At 46.7% G+C, this 25858-nt stretch overlaps 2 protein-coding genes across 2 annotated transcripts; one reads left to right on the forward strand and one right to left on the reverse strand.

Moving 5' to 3' along the window:
- Positions 1-1671: 1671 nt before the first annotated feature.
- On the forward strand, positions 1672-3176 carry LOC124281437 (uncharacterized protein C2orf16-like). The gene is made up of 6 exons (XM_046717486.1): positions 1672-1813; positions 1868-1970; positions 2107-2170; positions 2293-2478; positions 2509-2575; positions 3016-3176. The coding sequence occupies exons 1-6, from the start codon at positions 1789-1791 to the stop codon at positions 3174-3176; spliced, it is 606 nt and encodes a 201-aa protein (XP_046573442.1). The 5' UTR covers positions 1672-1788.
- Positions 3177-5367: 2191 nt separating this feature from the next.
- LOC124281438 lies at positions 5368-24025 on the reverse strand. Its single transcript, XM_046717487.1, has 11 exons — positions 23930-24025; positions 22083-22975; positions 21010-21164; positions 17080-17163; positions 16451-16569; positions 16201-16328; positions 11609-11723; positions 10675-10860; positions 9406-9603; positions 8701-8897; positions 5368-5838 (listed from the first exon to the last, which is right to left on the reverse strand). The coding sequence occupies exons 1-11, from the start codon at positions 23964-23966 to the stop codon at positions 5542-5544; spliced, it is 2409 nt and encodes an 802-aa protein (XP_046573443.1). The 5' UTR covers positions 23967-24025; the 3' UTR covers positions 5368-5541.
- Positions 24026-25858: the final 1833 nt, after the last annotated feature.

Consider the following 25858-nt stretch of genomic DNA (forward strand, 5'->3'; position numbering starts at 1 on the left):
ACAAGTGGATTCCCTTTCTTACACTGGTATCACTATGTCAGGGAGTCTAAACTACAAGTGGATTCCCTTCCTCTCAATGGTATCACTATGTCAGGGAATCCTAACTACAAATGGATTCCCTTTCTCTCAATTGTATCACTATGTCAGGGAATCCTAACTACAAGTGGATTCCCTTTCTCACACCAGTATCACTATGTAAGGGAATCCTAACTACAAGTGGATTCCCTTTCTCTCATTGGTACCACTATGTCAGGGAATCCTAACTACAAGTGGATTCCCTTTCTCTCATTGGTACCACTGTCAGGGAATCCTAACTACAAGTGGATTCCCTTTCTCACACCAGTATCACTATGTAAGGGAATCCTAACTACAAGTGGATTCCCTTTCTCTCATTGGTACCACTATGTCAGGGAATCCTAACTACAAGTGGATTCCCTTTCTCTCATTGGTACCACTGTCAGGGAATCCTAACTACAAGTGGATTCCCTTTCTCTCAATGGTATCACTAACTACAAGTGAATTCCCTTTCTCACACCGGTACCACTGTCAGGTAATCCTAACTACAATTGGATTCCCATTCTCTCATCGGTACCACTGTCAAGGAATCCTAACTACAAGTGGATTCCCTTTCTCTCATCGGTACCACTATGTGCAGGACGTTGCACTGGAATGTGTTATTATTCATTGTTCAAACCACCATACAAGTGTGTGTAATGAAATTTCAATTTCACACGTGCAGCTCGCACAACTGATTGTTCTACTAGTAAGTGGTCCTCCCATGTAAAAAAATAGTGAAAAGTGACAACAAAATATTGATCGTTTGTTAAATAACTTTTATATTCGGGTTGTCCAAAAATATAAGACAAATCATCAGATTTGGTCTGTCGATTTCATGTGACTGCAAAATTTGGTTGGGATGCAGTTATTAGATTTTGTGTCAGTGAGCAATTCATCGGTCTAAAATGAAATCAAATGGGCTGTTGCTGAGTAACAAGTCATGCTACTTAGGTGAGTAACAAGTCATGCTACTCAGGTGAGTAATATGGCATGCTACTTAGGTGAGTAATATGGCATGCTACTTAGCTGTGTAATGAAATATGTGGTTTGTTAACATAAAAACATTTTCTTGCAATAAAACTAAAATGAAAAAAATCACAAAGATGAGAACAAAGAAAATATAATCAAGATCAAGAAGAATCATAATCATAGTATGATTTTAACAAAACTTTTAAATAGAAAGTTGTGCCACTCATTCAGATATCTGTCCAAGGAAAGCCCACAATGAAGCAATGGTGGAATGTTTCAACTTCCTTGACCTCTCTTGCTGCTGACAGCAGGTGCTGAGAATGTAACAGTCAACCAGACAACAAGTACCGTATAGATACACGATACCAGGACTCTCAGTCAGGAGAGCAAAATAAAAAAATATTTGTAATAGGTAAAAACAAATAACAATAAATACATCCAAACTTTGTGAAGGCACTACATATATACACTGCATCTTGTATATACAATGGCACCAACACTGGAACAAGGTAGTCGTGGTTCCATAATATCAACACAAACACTATGCCATAACACAAGGACAACCACAGCCTTGACAGCTGGTGTATCAGCACAACACATGCAACACAACATCAGCTCCATCCCACGCCCCTCCAACACATCAGCTCCATCCCACGCCCCTCCAACACATCAGCTCCATCCCACGCCCCTCCAACACATCAGCTCCATCCCACGCCGCTGCTCCAACACAACATCAGCTCCATCCCACGCCACTCCTATACAATGACACAATGGTGCCTTGGACATGACACAATGGTGCCTTGGACATGACACAACATCAGCTCCATCCCATGCCCCTCCAACACAACATCAGCTCCATCCCACGCCCCTCCAACACAACATCAGTTTCATCTCACGCCCCTCCAACACAACATCAGCTCCATCCCACGCCCCTCCAACACAACATCAGCTCCATCCCACGCCCTCCAACACAACTCCATCAGCTCCAACACAACATCAGCTCCATCCCACGCTCCCAACCAACACAACATCATCAGCTCCATCCCACGCCCTCCAACCCGTCAGCCCTCCCAACACAACATCAGCTCCATCCCATGCCCCTCCAACACAACATCAGCTCCATCCCACATCACTCCAACACAACATGAGTTCCATTCAACGCCGCTCCAACACAACATCAGCTCCATCCCACTCCACTCGAACACAACATCAGTTCCCTCCCACTCCTCTCCAACACGTCAGCTCCATCCTATGCCACTCCAACACATCAGTTTCATCCTATGCCACTCCAACACAACATCAGCTCCATCCCACATCACTCCAACACAACATGAGTTCCATTCAACGCCACTCCAACACAACATCAGCTCCATCCCACTCCACTCGAACACAACATCAGTTCCATCCCACTCCTCTCCAACACGTCAGCTCCATCCTATGCCACTCCAACACATCAGTTTCATCCTATGCAAATACCAACACAACATCAGCTCCATCCCACACCACTCCAACACAACATCAGCTCCATCCCACTCCACTCGAACACAACATCAGTTCCATCCCACGCCTCCCAACACGCTCCAGCATCCTCCATCCTATGCCACTCCAACACATCAGTTTCATCCTATGCAAATACCAACACAACATCAGCTCCATCCCACATCACTCCAACACAACATCAGCTCCATCCCACTCCACTCGAACACAACATCAGTTCCATCCCACGCCTCTCCAACACGTCAGCTCCATCCTATGCCACTCCAACACATCAGTTTCATCCTATGCAAATACCAACACAACATCAGCTCCATCCCACACCCCTCCAACACAACATCAGCTCCATCCCATGCCCCTACAATACAACATCAGCTCAATCCCATGCCCCTCCAACACGTCAGCTCCATCCTATGCCACTCCAACACAACATCAGCTCCATCCCACACCACTCGAACACAACATCAGTTCCATCCCACTCCACTCGAACACAACATCAGCTCCATCCCACGCCCCTCCAACACATCAGCTCCATCCCACGCCGCTCCAACACAACATCAGCTCCATCCCACACCACTCCAATACAAAGACACAATGGTGCCTTGGACATGACACAACAATGCCTTGGACATGACACAATGATGCCTTGGACATGACACAATGTTGCCTTGGACATGACACAATGATGCCTTGGACATGACACAATGTTGCCTTGGACATGACATAACAATACCCTGCACATGACAATTTGGACATGATATAATGGTCCCAGACATAACACCCATTACACAACACCATGATGCGAACCAAGGACACCATGATGCGAACCAAGGACACTATGATATGCCATGGATATGACACCATGATGGCTGCCCAGGCGGTGAGACACAGGACATGAAGCCCTGATGCCCAGCACAAGCCACATAGCACACGATCATGCCCACGACAGGGGCACAAAGATTGACTGAATTTAGTTTTATGCAACACTCAGCAATATTACAGCTATATGGCAGCGGTCTGAAATAGACCAGACAATCCAGTGATCAACATCATGAGCATCAATCAACACAATTGGGACACGATGTCATGTGTCAACCAAATCAGTGAGCCTGACCACCTGATCCTGTTTGTCGCATCTTATGACAAGCATGGGTTACATGGGTTGACATTTTTTTCCATACTCCACTGGATACAGGTCCAGTGAACTTTCAAAATCCACTTGACCAAATACTAATTTCACTTGACCACAATTAACAATTTGGTTTCTTTTGCAAGTATTTTTTATCAATAGGTAGCAATTGCATTACCGGTATTATTTCATCATCAAAATACACACATCAAAACATTAATACTGCACTACTGCACCAGGGTAAAGTTGGACATGGACATTTGCTTGACCAACCGGAGAATTCCACTCTACCCGGGCATCGGGCAATGGTATTTTTCAACCCCTGTGTTTCTGAAGACCAATTCTAACCTGGATCTTCACAGGTCGGGAACAAAGACAAACATGATCCCCACTAAGGTCGTGACACTATGAAGCTCAAGGCACATCCCAATGATGTCAAGTACATGACACTTAAATAGTATATGATGCCCAGGACTTGACACCATGACATCAATGACATAACAGCCCAATCACCCATTTTTATGATGTGACATTCTGATTAGTCTTTGAAGGGTAACAAAATGTTTTGAGTTTAGCATACACTAAACTGAAATACTTCTGTAAGCTTTAATTACTTTCCAGCAGTGTCCCCTTGCCGCTCAGTACATATGTCCAGTGGTCCCTGTTGGTCAAATCCTGGTCTCCATGGATTACTGTTAGCAGCATGATAGTGAGGGATCCAGCTCTCACACCTCACACTGCATCATAGTGAAGGACTGTGAAGTGGCCACTCCCCCTTTACATGGAGACATATTGAGTGAGGCTGGGTGCATGGTGTCCCTGGATGGTGAAGGAGGACTGTGAAGTGGCCATTCCCCCTTTACATGGAGACATATTGAGTGAGGCTGGGTGCATGGTGTCCCTGGATGGTGAAGGAGGACTGTGAAGTGGCCATTCCCCCTTTACATGGAGACATATTGAGTGAGGCTGGGTGCATGGTGTCCCTGGATGGTGAAGGAGGACTGTGAAGTGGCCATTCCCCCTTTACATGGAGACATATTGAGTGAGGCTGGGTGCATGGTGTCCCTGGATGGTGAAGGAGGACTGTGAAGTGGCCATTCCCCCTTTACATGGAGACATATTGAGTGAGGTAATGGCTGGAGCGGGGTGGTCTGGCACAACAGTGAAGAGAGACGAAGAAGTGGCCCATCACCTGCATCAATATTTATCATGAATTCCTGAGTGTGGCTGGGTGAGTGGTGTCCCTGGATGGTGAAGGAGGACAGTGGAGCGGCCCGTCTCCCCCTTGTGTTTATGCAGTGACATCCACAGTGTGGCTGGGTGAGTGCTGTCCCTGGATGGTAAAGGAGGACAGTGGAGCGGCCTGCCTCCCCCTTGTGTTTATGCAGTGACATCCACAGTGTGGCTGGGTGAGAGGTGTCCCTGGATGGTGAAGGAGGACGGTGGAGCAGCCTGTCTCCCCCTTGTGTTTATGCAGTGACATCCACAGTGTGGCTGGGTGAGTGCTGTCCCTGGATGGTAAAGGAGGACAGTGGAGCGGCCTGCCTCCCCCTTGTGTTTATGCAGTGACATCCACAGTGTGGCTGGGTGAGAGGTGTCCCTGGATGGTGAAGGAGGACGGTGGAGCAGCCTGTCTCCCCCTTGTGTTTATGCAGTGACACCAACAGTGAGGCTGGGTGAGTGCTGGATGTGGAGCGGCCTGCCTCCCCTGTGTTTATGCAGTGACATCCACAGTGTGGCTGGGTGAGAGGTGTCCCTGGATGGTGAAGGAGGACGGCGGAGCAGCCTGTCTCCCCCTTGTGTTTATGCAGTGACATCCACAGTGTGGCTGGGTGAGTGCTGTCCCTGGATGGTGAAGGAGGACAGTGGAGCGGCCTGTCTCCCCCTTGTGTTTATGCAGTGACATCCACAGTGTGGCTGGGTGCATGGCGTAGCCGGATGCTGAAGAAGGACCAAGACAGCAACTGCAAGCATCCCATAACAACAGGCAGACAGCAGGCCAGATGGAACATGACCTCCTTCAGCTGGGAGGTGTCAGGTGAGGTGAGTGTTCCATTCTTCAAGTGTTGGTACCCGTACATGTTGAGAACTGTCACAATGAACATCGGACACAGAGACTGTGCTGGTTTTACCACCAGGGCATTTGTCCCAAAGATCATTGAGGTCATCGGATGTCTGAAACAGACACATTAAACGTATACAAGTTTCTCAACAGTAAACTATTACTCAATAACTAATGACAAGATGATGGATGGATTGTAAACATCTTTACATGATTGTAGCTGTGCTATGACTTTAATTTGTGTTTACATTGTATTTTCCTTCAATATCAGTGTCAAGAGAAATTAGCATGAGTGTCCATAAAATTCGAACCAACCTGCAGAGCTTGCTGATTCTTTGAAGAGAGTCCTCCTTGGGGTACTTATAAGCATTTTTATGTCCATTAAAAATACCTACAACAGTTGTTACTATATTTTGAATGAAATATTTACAAAACAAAAACTCAGGTTTTGTCTTGTTCGACCACCCCTGCAGGGCCCCGCGGGACACCACAGTCAAGAGAAGGTAACTCTAACCTTCAACCTCGCAACTCACTTTCCATACTGACCGTTATCAGACAGAATGTGGAGAGGTGGGTGGCCCTACAACAAGGAGGATTCTCTTAAAAAATCAGAAACCTCTGCAGTTTGGTTCTATTCTTTTTCAGAAGAGGTCCTCCTTGGGGTACTTATAAACATAAGACAGACTCCCAAGAGTGTATGCTGTATGGGTCTCATCCTCAAACTCGCACCACCCCCAAGAAAGAGAGAGTGAGTTTGGTTTAATGTCGCTTTAAGCAATATTCCAGAAATATCACGGCAGGTGACACCAGAAATGGGATTCACACATTGTGCCCATGTGGGGAATCAAACCCTGGTCTTCGGCATGACAGGCGAACGCCTTAACCACAAGGCTACCCCATCGCCCCAGTTTCATAAGAGTGTTCAACACGCCTGAAGCAGATTAGTGAAAAACATGAAATCTGCATGTCTGCATGAACGCACATGAGGCGTAAATCCCAGGTAGAAAACATAAGCTTGGTCGCCATGAGCCTTGTTGTGTGTATACTTATGTAATGTTTATACCTATCACATAACACTACAGAACGTAACAGGAAAAAATTAACGCAAGGGTGCTCATTACAAAATGTAATGCAGAGCAAAACATTACAGCAACCCCACCACATTGACATGTAAACATGTAGAAGAATGTAGTATGTCGCTCGCCATCTTGTCAAACACGTAGCTTGATGTGGAGAATTTGGCAAACATAAATACACAAATATCAACACAATGTGAACAAAATGATGAAGAACGATATTCCCCAAGTAGTATCGTAAAGCGATCCTAGATGCGATGGCGTGTCACAAATAATTGAATTTTACTATAAATTGTATATTTATATACTTATCCTATTTCACGGTATGCACCTCTCTTCTACTTCTATGACCATGTGTGGAAACGTGCTGTAGGCTTAGTTGAATCAAATCTTACTGGCCTCTGACCCGCCCTGACCTCTGCCCCCACCTCGATATCAACACCTGTCAATCATCTTCATAAGCGTGCAGTTCGCTCAGATGATCATGTGACTACCTGTGCCTGTCATTCTCGTCTTGGAGCTTCCAGTAATCTGTGATGTGGGGCAGGTCGGGTGGGTATCCATCGCGTGAGATAGGATAAGTATATAAATATACAATTTATAGTAAAATTTTCAAATTTTTAAACTTATCCTATCTCACGGAATGCATAATCCCACGGTTGGTAGGAGGGCTGTAGATTACCCTGTCAATACTTACAACCGTGAAGACGCATAACCCCAGGAGAAAGCACCAACTCCCGATATGCAAACTCCAAACTTGTGATGGGTTTCTTCAGGTAACCCCTTAGCTTACACAGCACAAAAACTCTAGGGAGTGGGCGCTCCCGAATTAATGTGGTTTTCAGCCGCAACTTTTGACAAGCAAAAAGACGCAGTTTGGCAAGTAGGCCCCCCCGCCCACAATTTATCAGGTGACCGCAGTGCATTAAAGTCTAAGATCGTAATCTGGCCAGTCCCTGCTTCGAAACTAACCCCCACAGACACACGCTGGAAGGCGGTGAAAGAGGGAATAGCCCAGTTGCTCAACTAGTTTAACGTTCAGTACTAATCCCCCTAACTTACCAAAGGTGAGAATGGACTTAGGAGCGGAACGCTTTGAAAACCATGTAGGTAATCGGAAATCAACACTTCACTGACGTAATTGCTCAAAGAGTAGAGGTCAGTAAGCGGAATGTCGACCATCTCTGCATGTAGCACAAGTCTTGCCTCACAGTCTATCCAGTCATATTTATGACAGTGCAAACACACCCTACTTCCCCAGGTGAGAATGATCTAAGCCCAAATGAAAAAAAGTACCAAGACATGGATAACATCGATATCTTTTATTATGTACAAAGCAAACCCGACCAAAGAAGGATTGCTTTATCTGTGAACGCGGGGATAATGACAATTGCTGCGCCAGGACCAGGGGCGAATTGATGTAGACCTTCCACGCCTGTAACCGAGAGATCCCGCAGGTAGTGTGAGGTGAACACAGTATCTGATTTCCAAAAACATCCCTCCATGATGGACTGGAGGGAACAATTCCTGTGAAGCGCCATGGTGGAAGTCAGAGCCTGAGTCTCATGAGGCTTCGCCGTCGATGGTGGAGGCAGGTCAGCAAAGGCATAAGCACGCAGGATCGTGGTTCTCATCCAAAAGCGCCAAGGTAGTCTTGCTTGAGACTTACAAGGCGGAGACAGTAGATAATGGAATGAACAATCTCTTCGCGGTCTCGCGGCGATCCTCGCGCGAGGCAGCTAGATAAATCTGTAATGCTCGAAAAGATCTTCTATTTCATCTGGGCCCAAGATAGTGGACAACGGCGGAAATGTGAACGTGTGATCCGGCTGTCCTGGTAACTGATTCTTAGCAAGAAAATCCCACCGCAAACCAAGGAAAACTCTAGCATGTCTAAACCTCTCAAATCGTACCCGAGAGACATCAAGAGCATGCAACTCCGAAATACGGGCAGCAGTGGCGAAGGCCAGGAGAAAGAAGGTCTTAAAGGAGACATGTTCAAAATCTTTCTCCTCCAGAGGTTCATAATCAGCTGATGTGAGATGAGCAAGCACAACGGAAAGATCCCAAGCTGGAGGCCGGAACTTCAGGGATTGGTCCTGAGGAAGACCTGAGGAGAGACTGGAGCTCAGGGACAGTGGACACCTTCACATCTGAGGCCGACGCAACAACCGTGTTAATTGAGTGAGTGAGTTTAGTTTTACGCCGCACTCAGCAATATTCCAGCTAACCGTGTTAAGGGCAGCCAGGTATGTAGATAGCGTAGAACCTTTGAGTTTTCTCGAGGTTCGAAGATGCTGAAGGTACTCTGCTACCATCTGCGGGGATGCCGTAGTGGGAGATGTTATGCCCTTCTTCCTGCAATATGCTTCAAAATTCTTCCACTTGTCATCGTAGAGTGACCTAGTGGAGGTGCGATGCGCTGTAGTGATGGCAGTAGCAACATGCTTTGAATAGCCCTTGGCTGTTAGCGACCGATGTAAATGCGCCAAGCGTGAAAGATGGAGCAAACGGGGACCAATGTAGCTGGTCGTAGTGGGGATGAACCAGTAGATCAAGCCGATCGGGAAATGGTATGGGATTTGGTTCGGCTAGTTCTTGAAGATTTACGAACCAACTTCTGGCCGGCCAGTAGGGCGCAACCAAAAGTAGTGCCATCCGCTGAGTTGCGCGCAGTTTCACTGGTATGCGAGGAAGAAGGGCCACTGGCGGAAACGCGTAAGTGTTCAGGTCGTCCCACGGAATGGCAAGAGCATCGTGATTCCAAGCCAGAGGGTCCGGAATCGGTGACACAAACAGGCAGCTGATGGTTGAACCTAGTGGCAAATAGATCCACTGTCGGTATCGTCAACGGAAGGCAGAAGGTCTGAAACACCTAAGGATGTCATTTCTATTCCATTGGAGAGGGACGACTCGGACGGGACAGGGAATCCGCGATGACATTCTTCAACCCCGGAATTTGGTTGGCTCGCACAGAGATGTTGAGAGAGTCCACCAGGTCGAAGAACTGTTGAGTCCATTGCAGGAGCTGAGTAGACCCCGTTGATCCCATCCTGTTGATATGCCATACCACTGCTGCGTTTTCCCATCGGACCATGAGGGAAGTTGCTCGTAGGACATCTTGCCAGTGGATGATTGAAATAATCACTGCCCTGAACTCCAGAACATTGATGTGACAGGCGTGATCTGCGAGAGACCACTGCCCTGCCACTTGCTGATTGAGAAGATGAGCTCCTCACCCGTGTTGAGACGTGTCCACATACAGGTGGTGAGACGGAACAAACGGCCCTAAGCAAACTCTGCCGCAAACGTTCAACTCTTCCATCCACCACAGGAGATGGGGATGGAGCTCGAGGTAGAAGCGTTCAAGGCAACCGGATCACCCACTCTGATGTAAAGAGCTAGAAAGAGCTGCAAGGGTCGAAGTCGCGAGTTGACCACTGAGGTCAGTGCCTGAGCTGATCGTCAAGAGGCCCAGGAGCTCCTGCCATTGACGGACGCAAGCGTCCTGGGTTGTGCCAATGCAAAGGGACACCAAGCGCTGTATCTTGCAGAAACAATCCCTCGGGACAAACAGTTTGTTGACCTCTGTGTCAACACTGCTCCAATGAATTGAAGATGGCGCGTAGGGATTAGTTCCTCCCATGAGGATAAGTGCAGAGGCCCCCTGCGGCGCATAGCTGTGGCGCATCTGAAAAGAAGTGGGCCAACTGATCCAAAATGGTCTGAAATTGTTCTTGTAATAAGACCATTGCAGCCCGAATATATGCTTGTTGATGGGACGTAGCATGTGCAACTCGACATAGCCTCCGCCTCAGTTGTCGTCAACACCATGTTGAGTGGCGCCATAATCTTCCTTATGACACTATCCAAATGCAAGAGCTCACGATCCTCGACCAGGAACGGCGAGTAGGCTTTCTGTTTGGTTCCCAACAACGTAATATCATCATCCACCGGAGGGGAGACGATCAGCGTAGAGAAACCATGAACATGAGCAGATGCTAAATTGAAGCGGGGAGCTGCGAACCCATCCTTAACCTTCCTCAGGTTACCAAACGCCTCATCTAGAGACGCTGCCAATTAAGTGATGCAAAGGGCAAGGGCGGAAAGGTAATAGAGGCTGGATAACAAATCTGACGGCTAACTACTAGGCTGTAGTCGGAGGCTATCAGGCGATCCAAACTAACAATTGAGGTGTGTGTCAACAGCATCAACGCTAACATCCGAAGGCGGCGTACCATCTGAAGAGGGAGATGGCGTAGCCCGAGCGATGAACTTCCTCCAAATGTTAAACTGGAGCCGGACGTGAGGGCCAGAAGACTGAATAGCAGAGGAAGATGCTAGAGTCTGATGCGTAAAGCCGAGAGGCTACCGCTTGCACATTAGTGTCACAATCAACAGGTTGACCCCGGATTCCAGGAAACCCGTAAAATAGGTCTCGCCACAGGCCCGTTGGAGGAGGTAAAAGACGAAACAGGAGCAGATAACGAGGGATGATGAGGCTCCACTAAGAGAAGACGAACAACCAGCTGACTGATATAAGTTCCCGTGATGAAGCGATGAAGGCGTAGGGTCCTTCACACTCGCGCCCGCTCTAGGTGGTAAACCAAACCCGCTGTGACAGTTTCACAGGAAGAAACAGTAGTACTTATGGAATGTGGCGCTCCCACCACTGAAGACGATAGGAAACACAAGGTGTACTAAGCATCACACTGGAATAAGCGGGGGCACCGGGAATCAATGTAGCAGAAGAAACAAGCGCCAAACAGGTAGCGCGGCGTATTGAAAGCAAGAGGTAAGCTGAGTGTACCAAGCACCAACCAGACACATTGGAAGTAAGCACTGAACTCTGAGCAAGTGCCGAACTGAATGCACTGTGAGGGAAGCACTGAAGCCAGTGCTCTATGAGGGAAGTTTCAACTGGATACACTAAGCACTGAAACAGGAGCACTGTGAGTAAGCCAAACAGGGGCAAACAAGAGCTGAACTGGAAACAAGTGGCACTATAAATGAAAGCGTGGAATCAGGACCAAGTGGCTCTCTGCAACCAGGTACCTGTCCCCATGTAAAAGCGGTGCTTGAGGAGGTAAACGACTAACTAGGATAAAGTGGTGGTCCGTAACCAAATGGTACAGGATAAGGGATAGATGTGGAAAAAGTTGCACTGGGAATCATCGGCAAACTTGTCAACCCTACCAGAGGATGAGAAAGCCAAACCGAAACTATCCACTGTACCAGAACCAAGTGTCACATGAGACACAAGCACCGAATGGGAAGTAAATGTAGAACCAACCACCGAAGTGGAAAGCGCTGAACTACAAGCAAGCGTCGCTTGAGAGGTAATGTTAGGAATCACACCAAGCCGCGATGAGAAACTCCCACCAAAGGAACATAGGGAGCTGAGGGGCATATAGTTACCACCGGACGGGCTGAACAGCAGATGTAGATAAAACGACAACCCTAGGTGGTGAGGAGTCTTCCAAAGTGATAGGGCTGGATGCATGCGGACGGAAAAGTCGACGCAGATTTTCACTGAGGTAAGAATCAGACGCCTCCCCTAGGAAATCTTCATTAGGAGACGGGGACTTCGAACGTCGAACTGCAGTTTTCTTATGGCGTTCTGCCTTAGGACGTTTAGACGCAGACGGACCCTCAGATGTTTTGCGACGATCCCTATCTGACATGCGTCTACAAGCTACCGGCGATATTCAGAGAAAGCATCATCGTCGAGGCCAACATTGAGACCAATCACAACGACCTAAACAATCTACACATAAAGCATGTGGATCTACCGCCACCGAGAAATTACTGTTACAATTGTCACAATGTTTTGCACTTCTTAAAACCATTACGATTTGATTTACCCATGTTGAAACAACAATCAAACTTTCTTAGAGACAAGCATTACGTCCACAAGACGTAGCAACAAGAAAGAGAATGACAGGCACAGGTAGTCACATGATCATCTGAGCCGAGCTGCACGCTTATGGAGATGATTGACAGGTGCTGATATTGGAGTGGGGGGAGGCTAGGCGGGAGGAGGCCAGTAAGATTTGATTCAACTTAGCCTACAGCACGTTTCCACATGGTCGTAGAAGAAGAGGAGTGCATACCGTGAGATAGGATAAGTTTAAAAATTTATATATATACTACATGTAATGCGATGTAATTATAATACACCGCGACAACAATCCCTAATTTAAAGTAGAAGCCTTTCTTAAAACGGACATAGAAAAGGGAAAGTAGGCTGTCCCACCTGCTATTCTTGCAAACACATAGTTTGAAGTGGCGAGGGTGACAGATGTAGCCTGACATCGAATCAACAACAAAAGCACCAGCTTGATGGCGATGACTTGTCACAAATAATTACATATATATGTAATGAGATGTACTTATAATAATACCGCAGCCAAGAATCCCTAATCTAAAGCGTGAGACGCCTTCCACAGTTGAGTTGAGTTCAGTTGGGCTTTATGTCACACTGGCATTATTTTAGCCATATAGTGACGAGAACAAGTCTGCATTCATGGATATTCCAAGTACATACAAAGTCCAAATGAGTTTTAGTTTAAAATAAATATATTCATTACATTCTTATTTAACAGCAGAATATGTCATAGCACCAAAGGCAGTCTAAGTAGGCTCAGTATTATTCATTACACTGCTATAATTGAGTCTAACAAAACCTTATAGAAGGTCGGCGCCAGCTAACCTTTGGACTGACCAATCAGAACACAGCTTACCAAATCGCGAGAAGTTAACATCCGCACATACCGTTTGAACCTTTACCTCAAAACCTCAAATGATTCGAATGCTATTTTCCACCACGATGCGGCTCCGAGGTGCTACACGCGAATGAGTAAACAGTCGCTGAAATAAGCGTTTTTGTCAACATTCAAGAATGTCACCTTGCGAAAATATAAGCAAATAGTAACCATGTCATTAGAAACCCATAAGCCGTATATACTGCAGGTCAAATATAATGTGTTATAAGCAGATTTTCGTTTGTTGATAGATCAGTGTCAGCGACCAGGGGAGAGAAAATCCCAAACCGCTTTGTAAGTCCGCGAGGAAACCTAACAAGTAGTCGTTGTCTGATTGGTTAAATCCCTTCGGCCCGTCTCACGTTTGATTGGACGGTCATAGGTCGCTCAAAGGTTAGCTGACGCAGCGACCTTCTATAAGGTTTTGTTAGACTCAGTGTAGCAGTGTAGCGAATAATACTGAGCCTAAGTTTACTTAGACTGACCAAAAGGGTTAGTAGGTCGCCCTGCCCACCATCTTGCAAACACATGGTTCGAAGTGACGAGGCAACAGAAAAGTTACAACATTTATGAATGAAAATGTTTCAAAAGCTTGGCCAGAACAACCTTAACATGCTCGTGTCTACCAGCCCTGGGAACAACCTTAACATGCTCGTGTCTACCAGCCCTGGGAACAACCTTAACATGCTCGTGTCTACCAGCCCGGAGAACAACCTTAACATGCTTTCTACTACCAGCCCTGGGAACAACCTTAACATGCTGCGTGTCTACCAGCCCTTAGGAACAACCTTAACATGCTCGTGTCTACCAGCCCTGGGAGCCCTGTGTCTAACAACCTTAACATGCTCGTGTCTACCAGCCCTGGGAACAACCTTAACATGCTCGTGTCTACCAGCCCTGGGAACAACCTTAACATGCTGCGTGTCTACCAGCCCTTAACATGGGTCTAACAACCTTAACATGCTGCGTGTCTACCAGCCCAACATGGAAACAACCTTAACATGCTACGTGTCTACCAGCCCGGAGAACAACCTTAACATGCTACGTGTCTACCAGCCCTGGAGAACAACCTTAACATGCTCGTGTCTACCAGCCCTGGGAACAACCTTAACATGCTCGTGTCTACCAGCCCTGGGAACAACCTTAACATGCTCGTGTCTACCAGCAACCTTAACATGCTCGTGTCTACCAGCCCTGGGAACAACCTTAACATGCTCGTGTCTACCAGCCCGAGAACAACCTTAACATGCTCGTGTCTACCAGCCCGGAGAACAACCTTAACATGCTACGTGTCTACCAGCCGGAGAACAACCTTAACATGCTACGTGTCTACCAGCCCTGGGAACAACCTTAACATGCTCGTGTCTACCAGCCCGGAGAACAACCTTAACATGCTCGTGTCTACCAGCCCGGAGAACAACCTTAACATGCTACGTGTCTACCAGCCCGGAGAACAACCTTAACATGCTCGTGTCTACCAGCCCAGGGAACAACCTTAACATGCTGCCTACCAGTGTCTACCAGCCCGGAGAACAACCTTAACATGCATGCTCGTGTCTACCAGCCCGGGAACAACCTTAACATGCTCGTGTCTACCAGCCCGGGAACAACCTTAACATGCTCGTGTCTACCAGCCCCCTGAGAACAACCTTAACATGCTGCTTCGTGTCTACCAGCCCGGGAACAACCTTAACATGCTCGTGTCTACCAGCCCTGGAGAACAACCTTAACATGCTGCGTGTCTACCAGCCCGGGAACAACCTTAACATGCTTTCGTGTCTACCAGCCAGCCCTGAAACAACCTTAACATGCTTTCGTGTCTACCAGCCCGGGAACAACCTTAACATGCTGCGTGTCTACCAGCCCTGGGAACAACCTTAACATGCTGCGTGTCTACCAGCCCGGGGAACAACCTTAACATGCCGTGTCTACCAGCCCATGCCGGAACAACCTTAACATGCTTTTAACATGTCTACCAGCCCTGGGAACAACCTTAACATGCTCGTGTCTACCAGCCCGGGAACAACCTTAACATGCTCGTGGTCTACCAGCCCTGGGAACAACCTTAACATGCCGTGTCTACCAGCCCTGGAACAACCTTAACATGCCTTAAGCCCGGGAACAACCTTAACATGCTCGTGTCTACCAGCCCGGAGAACAACCTTAACATGCTTTCGTGTCTACCAGCCCGGGAACAACCTTAACATGCTGCGTGTCTACCAGCCCGGGAGAACAACCTTAACATGCCAGTGTCTACCAGCCCGGGGAACAACCTTAACATGCTCGTGTCTACCAGCCCGGGAACAACCTTAACATGCTACGTGTCTACCAGCCCGGGGAACAACCTTAACATGCTCAACCTGTCTACCAGCCCGGAGAACAACCTTAACATGCTCGTGTCTACCAGCCCTACCAGCCCTGGAAACAACCTTAACATGCCAGTGTCTACCAGCCCTGGGAACAACCTTAACATGCCAGTGTCTGCCAGCCCGAACAACCAGCCTGTCTACCAGCCCTGGGAACAACCTTAACATGCCAGCCCTACCAGCCCTGGGGTCAACCTTAACATGCTGGGTGTCTACCAGCCCGGAGAACAACCTTAACATGCTCGTGTCTACCAGCCCTGGGAACAACCTTAACATGCCCTACGTGTCTACCAGCCCTGGAGAACAACCTTAACATGCCAGTGTCTACCAGCCCTGGGAAACAACCAGCCCGGAACATGCCAGTGTCTACCAGCCCTGGGAACAACCTTAACATGCCCGTGTCTACCAGCCCTGGAACAATGCCTGGCTCCAACAACAACCTTAACATGCTGGCGTGTCTACCAGCCCGGGAAACAACTTTAACATGCTGTGTCTACCAGCCCGGGGAACAACCTTAACATGCTCGTGTCTACCAGCCCTGGGAACAATGCCCATGTCTCCAGCCCTGGGAACCAGCCCGAGAAACAACCTTAACATGCCAGTGTCTACCAGCCCGAGAACAACAACCTTAACATGCTGGTGTCTACCAGCCCTGGAAACAACACTCTTAACATGCTTAACAGTGTCTACCAGCCCTGGGAACAACCTTAACATGCTCGTCTACCAGCCCTGGGAACAATGCCTACCAGCCCTGGGAACAATGCCCGAAGTCTACCAGAACAACCTTAACATGCTGCGTGTCTACCAGCCCTGGGAACAACCTTAACATGCTCATGTGTCTACCAGCCCAGGGAAGCAACCTTAACATGCTCAGCCCAGCCCTGGGAACAATGCCTTAACGTCTACCAGCCCTGGGGGAACAACCTTAACATGCTCGTGTCTACCAGCCCTGGGAACAACCTTGGGAACATGCTCGTGTCTACCAGCCCGGGGAACAACCTTAACATGCTCACTACCAGCCCTGGGAACAATGCTTAACCAGGGAACAATGCCGGAGTCTACCAGCCTTGGGAACAACCAGCCCCGGGAACAATGCCTTTAGTGTCTACCAGCCCTGGAACAACCTTAACATGCTCTACCAGCCCTGGGAACAATGCCCTACCAGCCCGGGGGAACAACCTTAACATGCTGCGTGTCTACCAGCCCTGGCCGGGGAACAACCTGCCCAAGTCTACATGCACCAGCCCTGGGAACAATGGAACAACCTTAACAATGCCCAAGTCTACCAGCCCTGGGAACAATGCTTAAGCCATGCCCAAGTCTACCAGCCCTGGGAACAATGCCCAGTCTAGTCTACCAGCCCTGGGAACAATGCCCCGAGTCTACCAGCCCTGGGAACAATGCCCAGAAGTCTACCAGCCCTGGGAACAATGCCCGAGTCTACCAGCCCTGGGGAACAATGCCTGAGTCTCTACCAGCCCTGGGAACAATGCCCAAGTCAGTCTACCAGCCCTGGGAACAATGCCTGAGTCTACCAGCCCTGGGAACAATGCCCAAGTCTACCAGCCCTGGGAACAATGCCCTGGGAACAATGCCCAAGTGCCTGAGTCTACCAGCCCTGGGAACAATGCCCTACCAGTCTACCAGCCCTGGGAACAATGCCCGAGTCCGGGTCCCAGCCCTGGGAACAATGCCCGAGTCTACCAGCCCTGGGAACAATGCCCAAGTGCCCTGGGAACAATGCCCGAAGTCTACCAGCCCTGGGAACAATGCCCGAGTCTACCAGCCCTGGGAACAATGCCCAAGTCTACCAGCCCTGGGAACAATGCCCTACCAGCCCTGTCTACCAGCCCTGGGAACAATGCCCAAGTCTACCAGCCCTGGGAACACCCAAGTCTACCAGCCCTGGGAACAATGCCCTGGGAACAATGTCTAGTCTACCAGCCCTGGGAACAATGCCCTGGGAACAATGCCCGGAGTCTACCAGCCCTGGGAACAATGCCCAAGTCTACCAGCCCTGGGAACAATGCCCGAGTCTACCAGCCCTGGGAACAATGCCCAGAGTCTACCAGCCCTGGGAACAATGCCCAAGTCTACCAGCCCTGGGAACAATGCCCAAGTCTACCAGCCCTGGGAACAATGCCCAAGTCTACCAGCCCTGGGAACAATGCCCAAGTCTACCAGCCCTGGGAACAATGCCCAAGTCTACCAGCCCTGGGAACAATGCCCCCTGAGTCTACCAGCCCTGGGAACAATGCCCAAGTCTACCAGCCCTGGGAACAATGCCCAATGTCTACCAGCCCTGGGAGCCCTGGGAACAATGCCCGAGTCTACCAGCCCTGGGAACAATGCCCGAGTCTACCAGCCCTGGGAACAATGCCCAGTCTACCAGCCCTGGGAACAATGCCCAAGTCTACCAGCCCTGGGAACAATGCCCAAGTCTACCAGCCCTGGGAACAATGCCCAAGTCTACCAGCCCTGGGAACAATGCCCCCTGAGAACAATGCCCAAGTCTACCAGCCCTGGGAACAATGCCCAAGTCTACCAGCCCTGGGAACACCAGCCCTGGGAACAATGCCCAAGTCTACCAGCCCTGGGAACAATGCCCGAGTCTACCAGCCCTGGGAACAATGCCCAGAGTCTACCAGCCCTGGGAACAATGCCCGAGTCTACCAGCCCTGGGAACAATGCTCTACCAGCCCTGGGAACAATGCCCAAGTATACCAGCCCTGGGAACAATGCCCAAGTATACCAGCCCTGGGAACAATGCCCGAGTCTACCAGCCCTGGGAACATCCACAACAGTAAGGAACCTTGTTGATGTAGGAAGCATGCTGGTTCTGTCTCTGCTCGGCCCCTGACACCATCGTGTTGTGTCTAGTATTGTCACCTTCTCAAATGTATCCTGAATAATTTATAACATCAGGCATATCAATATGACATGCCATTAGTGAAACAGTCATTTTTTCTGTATAGTTTAGATAATATTACTGTTGTTATATATATATAATCCACATACGTTGCGCATTCTGTCGAATGAATACAATGAAATTCTGAACATACAGTTCATTTTTCAGCCACGTCTGCTCAACGTGCTGGCAGCTGTTCCATCATGATATCACATTTTACCACATGTGACATCGACCTACAGCAGCGATGTGCAGTCAGACAGATGGAATACATATCAATGAGCCCATGACAAGCAACAAAGTCACACTTTAGCATCGCCTCATATAACAGAATTACGGAGGCAGCAGTGTCAGAGAAGGGTGACACAGCCTCACTATCGATGAGTAGTGAGGAAAAAAACTGACATGTAAAATACTCAACTCACACTGTCTACAGATGGTGAAATAAGGAGATTGTTTGTCATGTAGAAGATTATTTCTATAGCACTGTATCTAAACACACTAACTAAACTCTCAAAATAAGCATACATTCATTTGGTACAGTTATAAAACTAATAATAACAGGAGCTGATGTTATGTTTAGTGCAATCAACTGAGTCACTGGGTATATGAGGGTTTTTCATGTGGTATTTTAGCCATCTGGAGTCTCCCTGAATCTCTTCAACACGAGGTATACGCCAAGTTCCTCGGGACCTGTATAATAGGTTGCAAACACTGATGATACTGAAGTAGATATAAGGGTTTCACACTACTGTACGTCCACCTTGGACAAAAACACACCTACCCTTTCTAGGATATATGACCAGTGTCCACCTTGACCAAAAACACACCTAACCTTTCTGGGATATATGACCAGTGTCCACCTTGGACAAAAACACACCTAACCTTTCTGGTATATATGACCAGTGTCCACCTTGACCAAAAACACACCTAACCTTTCTGGGATATATGACCAGTGTCCACCTTGGACAAAAACACACCTACCCTTTCTGGGATATATGACCAGTGTCCACCTTGGACAAAAACACACCTAACCTTTCTGGGATATATGACCAGTGTCCACCTTGGACAAAAACACACCTAACCTTTCTGGGATATATGACCAGTGTCCACCTTGGACAAAAACACACCTAACCTTTCTGGGATATATGACCAGTGTCAAAACACCTTGGGACCCAAAAAAAACACACCTAACCTTTCTGGGATATATGACCAGTGTCCACCTTGGACAAAACACACCTAACCTTTCTGGGATATATGACCAGTGTCCACCTTGGACAAAAACACACCTAACCTTTCTGGGATATATGACCAGTGTCCACCTTGGACAAAAACACACCTAACCTTTCTGGGATATATGACCAGTGTCCACCTTGGACAAAAACACACCTAACCTTTCTGGGATATATGACCAGTGTCCACCTTGCAGTGATTACACTCTCATTTCATTATTCATAAGCCTGATTGATGCTGTGTCTGACAGTTGTAATTTGGTACTGGAAAACTTGTAAGATGTCAATGGCTGTTGATGGTTACATGTACAATTTAGAGTTGTCTGACCCTGATTGTTTACAAACATGGCTGGCTTGATTTTTAAGAGTCTTGAGATTGGAGAGTATCTAGAAGGCTGGATATACCCGTGCCTAAACCAGAGAAACAGAAGAGCGGTTCAAAGCCTTTCTCCACCTGACTTGGATGTCATCAATTTACCAAGTTCTGACTGGGTGAGGTGAGTTGAAATTTGGTTTTACGTCGTGCTTGAGAATATTTCGCTCATATGACGATGTGCATGCGTGTGTATGTGTATGTGCGGCTGCTTGTACTAGCCCAGACTTAAGCTGGTTTTATAGTGCTAGCCCACTGAGATACCATGCCGCAGTGAAGCATGAATACCCCACTCAGACACATTATACTGACTCCGAGCCGACTAGTCCTTGTTGTACCCATTAATGCCAAGCGCCAGGCAGGGACCAACAAGTACCATATATTTTAACGTCTTTTGGTATGACGCGGTCGGGGATCGAACCCGTGACCTTCCGCTGTCCGGGCGGACGCTCTAACCACTACACCACGGAGGAAGTTCTGACTGGATTCCAGCAGGGAAAGATGCAGGTTTGACATAGATGCAAGTGAGAACATGATGGAAGAGCAAGATGAAAGTGTGAGATCAAGATCAAGACTGACCTGTCAGCAAGAAGAAACAGGATCAGCAGCCAGGGGTGGCCCTGACCAAGGAACAGCATGGTCAGTCCAGATAATATTTTCCAAACAAAGTTTCCACGAATGACACTGAAGTAACCCAGCTTGTCCACCAGTGGGGCACCAAATATGACGATTAACTGAAAACAGATCACGAGATATCTGTCATACTGCACTGCCACCATATTCGAAGGCACTTACCTGGGACCGAGGGTGTGCTCGGTTACAATCATGGAGGGTCTACAGCGAGAACATGGGGGTCTCATGGTGATCATGTGTTTCCTTGATTACCATACAAGTTACTGGTGTTATATCATTGCATGCTCAAAATTCTATAGTACATTATTAACCATGTTAACTGGGATTAATATGTCAGATTGAAGAAAATCACTTTCTTACCAGGATGAGTGGTCAATCATAAATGTACAAGCAATCTACAAGTTTTAATAATTAATGATTTACACGGTCAAATTTACATGCATCCACCATGATCAGAAACATAATAAATTTTTACCACCAGTTCCAGCTTCAGTTACCTCACATCCTGAAAAGAAGTTGGATTCTTGGATCTGACATATCTAGATCGGAGGTCCAAGATTACATGATACCTCATTGAGATGTACACGATACAAGAGGGATGCTGGCTGTAACCGGCAACTAATTACAATGTAGCATGTGTAGGATAAATGTGGGATTTATAATTCTTTACTAACAAGCAACGCAAACAAAAATGATCAAAAGATTCATAGTTCAATCAGTACACTTCCCATTTTCTACAGTGTATCAAGATGATCTGTGTCTAAGTGCAGGTAGCTCTGTGTTTCCAAATGGGTGAGACTCGCAGCTTTATGCTTGTACCCCAAGAAAGTATTACTTATTAACAAACAGACAGACAAAAAGTAAATCAGCAGATATGCATGAATAAATCAGTACTGTCTGATGTCGGAGTCAAATTATCCCTAAGTGTTGGACAAGTGGAAATTTTTCAAGCTATTTTCCCGTTTTCAAGATGTTGACACAATTGTTGATGTTTTCCAGAGGTAAACAAACCTACTTACTGAGTGTATTGCGGATATGCTGCCATAGAAAACACTCCTGACGTATGGATGAACATCATCCTCGCTGATGAGCTGGTCACAAATTATCACAGTAAAGCTCATTATGAAAGTTCGATGAAAGTCTTGCAAAAAGTTTGTGATAACAAATGAGAGGAAGTTCCTGTCTGAAAGTATTTGCCATGTGAGTCTCCAGTACGAAGTCCTGTCTGTAGACTGTGTGCAACCCTCCTCTTTCTCCTCTTCATTCGTCGCCGCCATCTTCCGCACGTCATAGTAAGTGTGAGCGTGTTTCCCAGCATACACCATAAAAACAGCACTCAAAACAGCAAGGAGGACTGTTGTAGCCTGGAACTTGGAGAAATCCTTCAAACTGTTCGATGAAAACTCACAAAGTGTCACGGAGAAGGAACTAATGAACCCAACTATCTGTGACATCTGCGTGAGGCGAATACGTTCACTTTCCGTGACAGCAATCTCCGTGAACAGACAGCACAGTGCCAGCCCTATGAAGGTGAACATGGTGTCGTACAGGCATAAGGCCACAATGAGGTGAAGGCCTGTCACCCAACTGGAATCTGCCCACGGGAACCACGCCGACAAGTACGCCACACCAAACAGAGGCCCGGTGTATAGTATGAGCTCTCGACGAGTGGTTGGCATCCAAGACGCACTGGTATCCTGGCAATACGCAAACAGTGGGTCATTTACAGCATTCCACACTAGGTAGAGGATCTGTGCAAGATGAAACCATTTCTCGTCTATGTGGTAGAGGTTGAGAAACACTTTCACGTAATAGAAGGAGAATGTGGAAGACAGCAGTGTGAAGCCAAATGATGCTGCACAGTATGCCCACATCCGATTCCGCAGACTTGTCCTGGACATGGTGCCACTACCTGTAACACAAACATGGAACAGTGACTGACAGGTCATATACACACTCACATTGGTCAACAGGGATGGGGAGAGGTAGGCCACTCCCTGGGTGGTTGCTGTGTATAGTTGTCAGTCAGCACTTTCACAAAGGTTTATAACAATTCACAAAAAAATTTACCTCTGAAACACATAATTATTCAGAGCACACATCACATCCAGTGAGGTGATAGATATATTTTCCTTATAAAATATGAGGGAAAGCATTTTTTCAGAATTATTGCATCCATTTCAGCATGTATTTCAGTTGCAAACATTTTCAGGAAATTCAAAAGTGTTTCCCATGAAACTTTTATCACGTTTTTTAAACTTCAGTTGTTTTGATGAGCCACTGATACATATTGCTGAAATAGGTCAAATTTACATCAGCTTACTTGACAACAATGGCATAACGCTATAGTTTGAACTGGATATTCATTCTGTAATGAATTCACAGCTTAATGACCTACTTTTTGCAATTTTGCAAAGCTCATCTTAAGATCCTGCATTAATTCTGAGCACAACCAATTCAAATGTACGGACTACAAGTCTACAGCGATGCAATCACCCATATGCAAAGCTGTATGAACACCAGGGTTCAAAATGTGAAAAAAGGTGTGCTAAGGACACTGGACTTGTGTTTCAGTCGTGTCATCTTAAACTCAGGTGTGGCTAGTTTACCCAACAGTTACAACAATAGGATGCTCATCAATTAGGTCAACAGGTTAATGACAAATTGTATGTTGTTTAGTACAGACAGATCATTATGTAGTATACATATCCTCTCCCACAAAACACATACATCCTCTCACACACATCCAAACACATCTGGTACTGGTAGGAGAAACACACATATGGTGTTTTTACATTCATTAATCATTAATTTGATTCTTTATGTGACTTCAGTCTGACACAATGGTTGTCAACAATTTACTGACCTGCATATAAAAGTGCACAAACAAACCACACTGCCATTAGATTCGCTAAGTGTTGGCTGCCCTTAAAATAATAACTTTAAGAAAGGCCATTAAGATTATGGATAGATAAGCATTCCCAAATGCCTGCCTGGTACTTCCTGTAGAGTTGCTGTATACCTACTTCGTTCCTGTATATGAAACAAACCGACACTGATTACATTTCCATTGTGACAGCTGGTGACAACATGGAGTGCATCTGTTGTTAACTATCAACACGACATGAGGCATGCATGACTGAATGAAGAATATGAGTGTGCTAATTTCCACAATCAAAAGAGCATCTATCAGATTCATGTGACTGCCATGACCAACAGGTTTAATCAGCGTTAATTGTTATTTAATGTCGCACTCAGCAGTGTACCTCCTCTACGGCGGCTACCTGTTCATCTGTTCATGGTCGCGTTTGGACCAGACAATCCAGTGATTCAATCATCACTGATTGTTTACAAGGCCGATTGCCCAGAAATAGTATAAGTCCTATTGGTATTATTTGCCTATCTGGTAGCACGAAAACGTTTTACAGTGAAAAGTACTGTAACTAGACCTGGTAGCCCGGCAATTTCTTAAGATCGTACTTCTCTGAGGTCGGATAAACATGGTGATTGAAAATAGGACAATTCAAACTTACACATCGTACAAATCCTCTTTAGTGAGCTCGATAAGTTCTGTTGTGATGCTTAACGATATATGCTGCTCATATCACGTACGTCAACTGCCTCCCGACTTACCTGTTGTATGTGATCCGTCTATTCTTGCCAGACAGTCGGAACTATTATGTTTACATGTTTACGTACTGCAACGTGACAATCCGAAAAACAATCGGAAAAGTTCGGTCTTCTCCGAGAGTCGGAAGTTCCGATTGAGCAGAGGCTGTTTTGTTAATATCCCGCAGTGTACAGTGAATTCAACATTTCTGGGCCCGGTTGTTCAAAACTCGGTTATCTTTTTAACCAGCCGTTAAGTACATTTAACCGACCGTTAACTAATAACAGAGGGTTATCTTGTTGTTCATAACTCTGTTAACTTTAAACAGGTTGTTAACGTGACGTGAAGTTGACACACCTAAGGACCGCCGGTTAGGTGAGGTGAAATTGAAATTTAACGTCGTGCTTGAGAATATTTCGCTAATATGACTACGTGCATGCGGGTGTATGTGTATGTGCGGCTGCTTGTACTAGCCCAGACGGTCTACTCCCATTTGTGAGAACTCCCAGTTGTGAGACTCCCAGTTGTGAGACAGTGGAGTAGGTACTTAGCAAAGAAAACACACCTTACTCCCCTATCTGATAGAATGGATTAACCCCAGCTAATTATGGATTAGCTATTTAACTGAATCTTGTGGAGGTAACTTAATGAAACTCAAAAGATAAAGTAATTAACCTACTTAGATAAATGGCTTTAAAAAATAAACACTTTGTGTAGGTAACTTCGTGATCATTTGAAAGAGAAATTAATTTACCTACTCAGATTTACGTGTTTGAAAAATCTAGCAATAACTGTTGTAACAATAATTAATCCAAATGTATTTATTAACCTTTGACTACTCTTTCCGATCACCATTATGGCAGGCCTTCAACAAGTAGAATATATCACCAGTTCAGGATAATCTTTTTCAGTATTCCAGTATTTATTGAAAACAATAAATGCTCTTCAACGAACAATGTCTTCTGTGTTAATTAACTCATTAATGAGCTATGCCTCCTGCGGGTACTCTTCAGCAACAGGGCTGTTCCCACTTTCATCGTAGGGACGGGGAAGCACCACCTGTGTGCACTGAACCATTAATTAATGTGTCTCACAACTGGGAGTTCTCACAAATGGGAGGACACCGCCCAGACTTAATCTGGTTTTATAGTGCTAGCCCACTGAGATACCATGCCGCAGTGAAGC

The sequence above is a fragment of the Haliotis rubra genome, unplaced genomic scaffold (assembly GCF_003918875.1).
Source record: "Haliotis rubra isolate DU_JTF1 unplaced genomic scaffold, ASM391887v1 Scf284, whole genome shotgun sequence".
NCBI classification, from domain to species: Eukaryota; Metazoa; Mollusca; class Gastropoda; order Lepetellida; family Haliotidae; genus Haliotis; species Haliotis rubra.

Coding starts and splice junctions, on each gene's coding strand:
- LOC124281438 (XM_046717487.1), bottom strand. CDS start 23,966: ATGGCAGTGTGGTTTGTTTGTGCACTTTTATATGCAG. Junction 21,165..22,082: donor GCATATCCGCAATACACTCA/GTAAGTAGGTTT, acceptor ATCTGTTTTCAG/TTAATCGTCATATTTGGTGC. Junction 17,164..21,009: donor CTGTTTCTTCTTGCTGACAG/GTCAGTCTTGAT, acceptor CATTGTTCCCAG/GGCTGGTGCATGTAGACTTG.
- LOC124281437 (XM_046717486.1), top strand. CDS start 1,789: ATGACACAATGGTGCCTTGGACATG. Junction 1,971..2,106: donor CCACGCCCCTCCAACACAAC/ATCAGCTCCATC, acceptor TCCCAACACAAC/ATCAGCTCCATCCCATGCCC. Junction 2,479..2,508: donor ATCCTATGCCACTCCAACAC/ATCAGTTTCATC, acceptor AAATACCAACAC/AACATCAGCTCCATCCCACA.